The sequence below is a fragment of the Bidens hawaiensis genome, unplaced genomic scaffold, assembly GCF_021521415.1.
Source record: "Bidens hawaiensis isolate Kalapana, Puna unplaced genomic scaffold, B.hawaiensis_p1.1 tig00018403_1, whole genome shotgun sequence".
NCBI classification, from domain to species: Eukaryota; Viridiplantae; Streptophyta; class Magnoliopsida; order Asterales; family Asteraceae; genus Bidens; species Bidens hawaiensis.
This window is the reverse complement of record NW_027492774.1, coordinates 17,663-27,751: the sequence shown is the minus strand read 5'-3', so window position 1 is coordinate 27,751 and position 10,089 is coordinate 17,663. Positions and strand designations below refer to the sequence as shown.

Sequence of the window (10,089 nt, the reverse complement as noted above, 5' to 3'; positions counted from 1 at the left end):
TATATTTTTTGCCCCCACCCCCCGCGAAAATTATGGGCCAAGGCCGATTGTCCAGCTCGCACTACCCTAGGGCCACACCTGTTGAAACGGATCTATATTCCGGGAAATATTTTATTAGGAAAATTGGAAATAAATAATCTCACTTTTTATGTATTTGTTGATAATAATCCTACCTTTAAAATATATTCCAACGGTCCAACCCCCGACTATTTTTCTTTCAATGGACCTCCACTAAAACACACTTATCGTCGTTAAGTGTTTTTCCGAATTTCAAACCAATGTTTTAGGGCTTTTATTTGGAAGAAAGATACGAGTCGACTGATGCAAAACTTATCTTGAAACGATGATTTAAATGTCTTGATTTTTGTTAATTGGAAATTCAAACACCGGAATTGAAACACTATTTTGTCGTTTTACGGCTTTGAGATAAGTTTTACATCGGTCGACTCGTGTCATTCTTCCGATCAAAAGCCCTAAAACATTGGTTTGAAATTCGAAAAAAAAAACTTAGGGCGTTAAGTGTCTATTAACGGTGGTACAAAACACAAAAAGTGGGATTATTTATTTCCAATTTTTCTTTTTATTATTTACTAGTTTTTTTTAAATAGTAATATTTAAAAAAAAAATATTTCAGTTATCTGAAATATCCGAAAATTTTTAAAATGCCTATCAGAAATTTCTACTAAATAATAATTATGTATTATTTTACATTTCAGATAATTCATATATCCAAAATATCATAAATTTTTAGAAAAACTAATCCGACTCCCAAAATATATAACATTTTGGGTTCAAAGTTTTTGATAATTCAAGTTCGGTTTCATATCCACATTTTATTCCACACCGCTATCCCCTAGCAATGGTAATCTACATTAGTTAAGGTGAAGATTAACTTGGTAGATCATAGGCGATACATATCTTTTTTACTTTCAAGGCTTCCCTTCCCTTGCATCTTCATTGTCTTCCATTTCTATGGTAGTCAAGGCATAAAAATATTACATTCAACCTCGGGTTGGATATAACTTGTGGTTTTTGAATCTCATCCCTTACCACTTGATTCTAGTTGACCCATTTGTGAGAATATTCTTGTTTTGAAAAACTTTGTGTTTCTAGAACTTTGTTCTCACTAGGAGGGCTAACGAAGTATATTATCCTTTAGTTTCTTGTAAGTATCCAATAAAAACTATCTTTTCATGTTGGTTTTTTAAGTTGTTGAAGGTCTCATGTTTAACTTGATATCATAACTCCAAACCCTTTGAAAAGACAAGTTGGGACTCTTCACATCAATGACGAAACTTGAATAAAAACGTGAGAACCCTAAGCCACAAGTAAACTTCGCCCCTGCTTCCCACATCATATTTCATATGATGACTTTTAACAATCTTAGCTAGAAGCATATTAACTAGTTTTGTAAATGGTATTCAAGGCATAACTTAAAGAGAAGCGTAGTAAGTATGATCGAATTATCATAGAACGAGTCATTTTTCGCAAGGTTTGATTCATCCTTTTGATAACCCCATTATATTCTGTGCATCGGTTGAAGTTTATTGTGAAGCTATTTCATAGTTTGTTTGTTGAAATCATACCTTAGCCTTATGTGTATGTTCTAGCAAGTAAACATGACAATAACGAGATAAGACACTTGCTCATATTTAGACAATTTTATGTTACTTTTTCTCCTAAATAGGTGAAAAATAATGCTCGTTTATGTAATAGGGGAATACGGGAAAAAATATAAATTGTTCTAACGATATATATCATCTCAATGATCAACACAAAAAACTTGAATAATATAAAGAATTTCATGGTGAGGTGATTTTTAAGTTTCCTGTAATCTAGTTTTCTTCATCCATCATTTGTCCGTGCAAACATTTTTGCAAAAGTGAGTGCTTTACTCAAACAATATGGGGTCGAGGGTTCTATTATCAAGGTATCTAAGGCGCCTATTCGATTGTCTTTCTTTAGTCACACAAGATATATTAACACCCAGAGTATCTGGGTGTTGCACCAGCTAACATTTATCTCCCATTCCATAAAAGCGGTAGAGCAAGTAAGGTTTTTACTTTTTCTTTTTTAGAATTTATGAGATTAGAACCCTTAACCATTTGAGAAAGCCTACTATTTTGTACTCACTTTATACAATAGTGGTTTAAATTAGTTAAAGTTAGCTTCATTATTTATACAAAGTGATTTGATACCAATGTCAAAGTTTTGTTTTTTTTTTTCCAGTTTAAAGACTTGTTTCAATCTAAATGAAACATCTTCTAAGGCCATAAGATATCGAAAATGACCCACTTTATGATTAATAGGCGTGCTATGTCACCTTGGATTATTTTCAAGAATTAAGGGTGTTCTTGTAGGAGTTTGTTTTTAGATGGACTAATGATCAATTTTGTCAAGAAAACATATTGCACATTGTTAAATCTTTCAATAGTAGGACTGTCTATTTTTCTCTTATTGCTGGGCCTACAATCTAGTTACGTTTATAACTAAAAGAGAGAGTCATAAACCTTAATGCTAGACTTTTCCAGCCAAAACCTTTCTTTCTCACCATTTCCCACACACATCACTTGTCTTACCTCTCCATTCCATAAGTCATCCATTTCACACTTACAAACAAAACTTAACCTTACATTAAAATCCAATACCATTTTTACCTTCTCTTTCATCACAGTCTTCTATTATTCTTATCAACATCTATACAATATACAGATCTCCAGCTCATAGTCAACCCCTCCCCCTTCCTCCCAGACGCTATCGTGCTAACGCCCTGCCCCTCCACGCTGCTTAACACCTCGACGAATTACCAACTTGTGCTAACTTAACGATTAACGCTTCGTCTCAACCTCTTGAAAACACGTTAAAAACTAGTTAATTTTTTTTTCCAACACTTTACTAAAAACCTATCTATAGGAAATTACGGGACCATGGGTAGATGCCACTTGTCTTGATGTCAAGTGCACGTCTTGGACAACTCATAAAGACCATCTTCTATCATCTTTCATCTTACTTTTTATTTATATATATATATTTATTTACACCACCATATAATATATCAGACAACAAATTATCATATCCATCAACCATCATCTCTCTCTCTAACCTTTTGATAAGCAGCGATCTCTCTCTCTCTCTCTCTCATCTCTTTAATTTATTAAGCTTCCAATTACTGCTGCTGCTTTCAATTGCCTTTATCCATCTGCTAGTTAAACTCACACTCTCACACAATATTAATATTATCATCATCAAACAACTGCCGTAATTCTCACTCTCAATCTTCAATCGATAATTCGTTCATCATCGTCCGTTGATTTGATCCGTAGATCCGATTAATTCACCTCCAGATCTTCATCGTCTTTCTGCTCGGAAGGTAATTATTCTTCCGATTTATTCAACTCAATTGAACAAGTTAGGGTTTTATTGTTCGCTAGTGACGTGCCGTTGTTGACTGCTTAATTAATTAGATTTGACTACAGTTTTAATAGCTTTGACTTTTATTCGTTAGTTAATTTCATCTACTGTTGCGATCATTGGGTTTGTGGTATATGATGAACTGGACTATTAGAGGCTTATCTTAAGCTTAATATAATAATTGCATATATTATTATGTGTTTCTGGACTAATTAGGGTTCATGTTCACATAGTTTATTGAGGTTTTGGCATGTTGATTGCTTATTGGAACATTTGATTAGTGGTGTTATTGATTTGATGAGCATAAGATTGCATGTCTTTAAATGATAAGCTGATATGATTATTGTGGCATATTGATTGTTAGCAGCTATTGTATCATATTTGAGTAGCTGCAATTTTACATTTAAATTATTAGTGTTATACTCACCTTTACGGTTAATCAGATGCGGATCACTCAAAGATTGTATGAATTAAGTTTGACTGTCAGACAGATAGTTTATTGAGGGTTTGGAATGTTGATTGCGTGTAGATTATATGATTGCATACTGAAGCCTGTGATTTTTGTCGTTATTGAGTAGAGGACCTTAAAGGTTGCATATTTTCAAATGATAAAACTGAAATGATTTTTGTCATATTGATTTTTAGTCAACTAGTGTTATGATATTTGAGTGGTTTTCACCTTGTAAGATGGCATATCTAAAATCTGATTTCAATGTCTTGCTGCAAATTCACATTTGAATTAGTGTTATATCTTTCTTGTATGTAGAAAGTTGGAGTTTCTGGTTTGATTTGAGTATTTAACATGAATAAGTTAATCTTTAATCTTAATCAGATGCAGATAACTCAAAGAGTGGATTTGATGAGATGAGGTATGATATCTGGGTTCATAAACTTTTTGTGGGCTTGTTTCCGGCCACGATCCAACAGACACGTTCACAATGGTTCTGATTCGGGTGGTCGTCAAGACGGTCTGTTATGGTACAAGGATACAGGACATCATTACAATGGAGATTTCTCAATGGCTGTAGTTCAAGCTAATAACTTATTAGAGGATCAGAGCCAGCTTGAATCAGGGAGTTTGAGCTTGCAAGATTCTGGACCTTATGGCACCTTTGTGGGAGTGTACGATGGTCATGGAGGTCCCGAGACCTCACGATTTATTAATAGTAACCTCTTTCAACATCTTAAGAGTAAGTTATTTGAACCGCGAGATATTGATTTAATCGTTTTTATATGTCTATCACCACTAGTCACTAATTTATATTGGTTACAAGAATTGAAATTTATGATCACATGCCCGCCATATGATGGTGGATTATTGTGATTGATGATCTATAAAGTGAAAGATTCTGTTTTAGTGTTTTGATAAATGACTGGAATTTGAGCTACATTTTTTGTTTTGATAAAGGGGCAATATTATATATCTCTTCTAAACTTGCAATATTATATGTTTACACAAATAATTGTTTAATAACATTGTGCATTAGAAACTTGTATTTTGGGGATATGTGTAATTTTGCATGTTTAGGGGGGGATATATGAAATCCCCCCTTAAAAGGTATTTTGATGCTATTGAGTGTGTTTTTTTCGTTTTTTTTGTTCTATGAAATTCCCCCTTAAAAGGTATATTGATCCTATTGAGAGTGTTTTTTTCGTTTTCTCCCTGTTCTTTCTTTCTTCGTCTTGTGGACCCCCATCTTCAATTCACCTCAAAAGTTACACCATTTATGGGACCCACTCACCCACAAAATGAAAATGCTAATTACTTGAATCATTAGTCTGTTTCTTGCAATCATTAGTCTGTTTCTTGCAATCATTAGTCTGTTTGAACATATAATATTATTTTTAGTAAATATTAAGCTGGGGGAATTTCATAGATCCTCTTCTAAACTTGCAAAGTTACATATTTTCTCAAAACACAAATTTTCTGTGGATAGTGTATAATGCTTTTCAAGCCTGATTTGGATAAGTATGTCATTTTGCATGTTTAGAAGGGGGATATATGAAATTGGCCCTATAAGCTACCACATTAACTTCAAACTTAATAGCGCTTAACAATTTTCAAATAAATTAATAACTACTTAAAGCTTACGAGTACCATGATTATAAGAATGTTGGTGTTGTCTTTGTTGCATAGTACATATTTGGTTTATATTAAGAAAACAACATGTGTTCTTTCATACTTTTGTGGATTACTGAAACCAACAAAGCTGTTGACTTTTCAGGGTTTACTTCAGAGACTCAATCAATGTCAGTGGAAGTAATAAAGAAGGCTTTTCAAGCAACAGAAGAAGGGTTCCTTTCAATTGTAACTAAGCAATGGCAAATGCAACCACAAATAGCAGCCGTGGGATCATGTTGTCTTGTTGGAGTTGTGTGTGGTGGGAACCTTTACATTGCTAATCTTGGAGATTCCCGAGCTGTTTTAGGGAGGCACGTGAAGGCAACCGGTGAAGTTCTTGCAATTCAGTTATCAGAAGAACATAACGCGTGTATAGAGTCTGTTAGACAAGAGTTGCATTCTAATCATCCAGATGATTCACACATTGTAGTTTTGAAACATAATGTATGGCGAGTAAAAGGTCTTATACAGGTAAAGTTTTCTTACACGTGATTGAGAAAAAAATGCGCAAATGGTTCCTGTGGTTTGACCATAGTGCAAGTTTATATATCAGATATTAAATTTTGCAAACTTAGTCCATACGTTTGTGAGAGGGTTGCATGTTTAGTACCCACCGTTAATCCCAATTAGTTTTTAACACATTCACATGGCATCACTTTTCCGTTAAAACTAACCGGGATCAATGGTGGAGACTAAATGGCAATTTTCTCACCAATGTTTAGACTAAGTTTGCAATTTTTATATAAGGGGCCAAACTTACAATATGCTCATATCATATGGACCAAATATGCATTTTTTTCTTAGTTTTATATTTAAAATGGCTTATGGTAACATTCAAGTATTTGTTTAGCTATTTCGTGGTCAAACAAATACCCTTGCAAATCAACATTGGGGAAATTGTTGTTTTTGATTCATTAATAAGCATGTTGTTAGTTGACATAGTTGTTATTTCTACTTTATGTAGTCATAATAAGCTATTGAATAAAGTCGTTTTTGTGTCACATGGTTCATTTTACAAGCACTTTCAGTTACTGATTGATTAAACTCCTGAATCCTAATTCAAGTTTGTTAGATTTATTGCAAATTGGAGTGTTAACTTCTTTATTTTACATGAATTAAAATGATGAAAGATTAGTAGCAGCTAATTTAGAACACCTAAAAATCTTCAAGAATATTACAATTATTATGTGAATTTCGTAACACTACTTCTTGGCAGTTTAAGATGAATAATTATATACAAATAATTGAAGAACAGTCTTGTACAAAGAAATTAAGAAGTTGGAAAAATTTTTATGGTCTGGATTGGGCCTGCTAGCCCTTTTTCTGTTCATTTTAATAAATATATAATATAATATATACATTAAATGTGATTACAATGAAATCCAGTTATAGTTACTATATCGTCACAAAGATAAATTTGAATGAAGTGAGTCAACAGGTCTAATGCATTAAAAATACACTTTTGGCAACGTTTGACCTGTTTGCGCATTAGCTAAATTTTGTGACTTCACCCCTTTCTTGACCGTTTAATACCCGGCTAGATTAACATTGGCACCTCTCGTAACATTTGGTGATACGCTTATCATTTCAAGATCTAAGTGTTAGGACTTATGTTTTTGCTGCAGATTTCAAGATCGATTGGTGATGTATACTTAAAGAAGGCGGAATTCAATAAGGCGCCTTTGTATGCCAAGTTCCGTCTTCGTGAACCGTTTAAAAAACCAATTTTGAGCTCGGATCCATCTGTTTCAGTGCATGAGTTGCAGCCACATGATCAGTTTATCATATTTGCTTCAGATGGACTCTGGGAGCACCTAACCAATCAAGAAGCTGTTGATATTGTTCAAACTCACCCACACAACGTAAGATGCTTAATATAATGCCTCAAAGCACACCCTTAAAGTTTTGTTACGCTGTTTTGACATTTTAGACGTCAAATATGCTAATCTAGAAATACCAAGATTGATAGAAACTCTTTTTTAAGTTTTAAAACTACAACTGTCAGCTATTATGGTGTCAAATTTTTACTGGTTTCGTGTCAATCTTGCTGTCAAAATCATTCGGGTCTGACCTAAAATTCAAGTTGTATTCTTGTATGTTTTTTATTTGTGTTGACTTGTTAAAATCATCAGAGTTTGACCTAAAAATTAACAAGAAGACTATTTTACCCTTTGGAGGTCAAAGTATTGAATTTTGTGATTTTTTGGCAAAGAAAATTCGTCATCAATTATTGAATTTACATTATCTGTGACACAAACCTTGCACGAAATTTGTAAATTTGGATTAAGTGGGTTTTAGGTCATACCCGCGAACACGTTTAGCTAATTGGGTCATGTTCAGGCTGACCTAGCTAGTTTATGGGTTGACTTGTTTTACTCGTTTAGTTTTACACTTTTTTATACTTAAATGTGTTTTATGTCATAACTGAAAACCTTTTTTTATAATAGTCAGAATTGAAACGAAAATATATATGACATTTTTTTTAGTTTAAAACATAACTATTTTGTATACATTTGTAGTTTTTATCGTACTTGGTATTATTATGTAAAAGATAAAATAAATGAAGTTTCAGGTCAAGCGGGTTGTGTTAACGTCAACCTGTGAAAACTCTTCTTAACATTCACGTTCATGTGCATGTTCACGGTTTTTGGGTTGGTGTCGGGTTCACGGGTCGAATCCGGCCTATTTACCAACTATTTTTCGACTCACAATATCCGCGATTTCTGATGCAGGGAATTGCTAAGAGATTAGTAAAAATTGCGTTACGCAAAGCAGCAAAGAAGCGGGAAATGAGGTACTCCGATTTAAAAAAGATCGACCGCGGGGTCCGCCGTCATTTCCACGATGACATCACCGTGGTCGTGCTCTATCTCGACTCAAACCTCACGAGCCGGGCCAGCTCTCTTAATGTATCTGTGAAAGGAGCAGGAGTGAACCTGCCCTCAAACACACTTGCTCCCGGGCCCACTTGATGAGCCCCACCTCTTCTACAATTATATAGATACTGTTTCTATATTCCTCTAATTTCAACTTTCTTGTACTATTTCATGTGTGAATACCTCCCCCAAAAGAAGGCCAAGGCCAAGGTGGCTTCTTGTGAGTGGTCAAACCAGTCAACCGGTGCACCGTGGTTCCTTGGCTCTGAGCCAAGCCTAGGTAGTTTGTTGTCGATGGTTAGAACCAGGCAACCACAGTGCACCGGGGTTAACCATGCTTTAGTTGCTTGGAGCGGAAAGTTAAAAGTTCTTTAGTTGGGAGTACTAAGACCAAAACTTCATAGATACAAGTGTTATAGTTTATTCCGTTCTTTGGCGGTATTTTTAACTTAAAATGCTTGTTTTTACCTAATGTGTTCATATTTGACTTTTAATAACGTGGTATAGAGGTTTGTCAATGATGGTTCTGAATGGGTTACATGGTTATCTTATACTTGCTTGCAAGCCAAGGATGGGCATTCCTTTAGCTTTATTAAGCAAGTTGAACTGACTACTTTTACCTTTTGTTCAAACTTTGCAAGGGGCGAAATCAGAGGTGGGTCAAGGGAGTCCTCTGGTAATTTAGTCAGTAGATAAGAGGATCTTATGATTAACCTTCTCTCTGGAAATTTAGTCGGTAGATAAGAGGATCTTATGATTAACCTTCTATTAAGAAGTTCTAGTTCCGTCACTGTTTGTCACAACTTTTGGTATGTCTTTTATCAATCTATTAAAAGTCAAAAAGGTACTACGTGAAAGAAATATATTTACCAACCGAAATATTGAGTTTGTGTGATGCTGCCACAAAGATTTATATATAGCAAGTATGGGACTCTAAAACAATGTTTTGGAAGAATCATTTTTTGTGGCACATGATCATATGAAACCCCAAACTAAACTAAACTAATAAGATATTATAAATTTATAATTATCTAATACAATGTCCGCCCGATCTGATTTAGGGATTCATGCAAAATTTTAGTTTTGAGATTTTATTAGAAATCTTATTTCATTCAAGTTGTTTGATAAATTTCTTTAGGCTTATAATCTTTTATATTGACAATAAATTTATTTTTCTTTGTGACATGCATTTTAAGTAATTTTTGATTGATTTTCACTTGAAAATATTTATTAGGACATCCACCGTGGTAAGGATGACATGCAAAAAAAAGTGGGTTAGTAGGTAATGAGGGATTTCAAATTTCATATCTAAGAACATTTGTTGTAATAGTGTGAAAGTGGAGCAATTGTTGTAATAGTGTGAAAGTGGAGCTAAATGATTTGTTGTATATTAATAGTTAATTTTAAAAAATTACACAAACTTTCGCTTCACACCCACGGTGGTGCTCACGCCTGCCCCCACTAGTGTGATAGTGTCCATGCATTTTGGTGCTAGCTTTTAGGATATGTAGAGTTTGGCCTGTTTGGGATGGTGAGCATAATAGGGTGGTCGTCCCCACTCCTTGCAGGCCCAGTTTGGTTTTCGTGTTGCTTAAGACTTAAGTTAATCAAGGGCCTAACGCTAATTATGTTTCCTATTTATATCTTGTTATGTACTTGTAAATCTTGTATCACTTAATA

At 34.2% G+C, this 10,089-nt stretch overlaps 1 protein-coding gene across 2 annotated transcripts; it reads left to right on the top strand.

The window, feature by feature from the left end:
• Window positions 1-3,280: 3,280 nt before the first annotated feature.
• On the top strand, window positions 3,281-8,940 carry LOC143555887 (putative protein phosphatase 2C 60). 2 transcript variants are annotated; one of them, XM_077045356.1, is made up of 5 exons: window positions 3,281-3,370; window positions 4,244-4,601; window positions 5,637-6,004; window positions 7,159-7,395; window positions 8,266-8,940. In XM_077045356.1, the coding sequence occupies exons 2-5, from the start codon at window positions 4,283-4,285 to the stop codon at window positions 8,503-8,505; spliced, it is 1,164 nt and encodes a 387-aa protein (XP_076901471.1). In that variant the 5' UTR covers window positions 3,281-3,370; window positions 4,244-4,282; the 3' UTR covers window positions 8,506-8,940. The 2 variants fall into 2 exon arrangements, with proteins under 2 accessions (XP_076901471.1, XP_076901472.1); XM_077045357.1 differs by having other exon boundaries at window positions 3,290-3,370; window positions 4,250-4,601.
• Window positions 8,941-10,089: the final 1,149 nt, after the last annotated feature.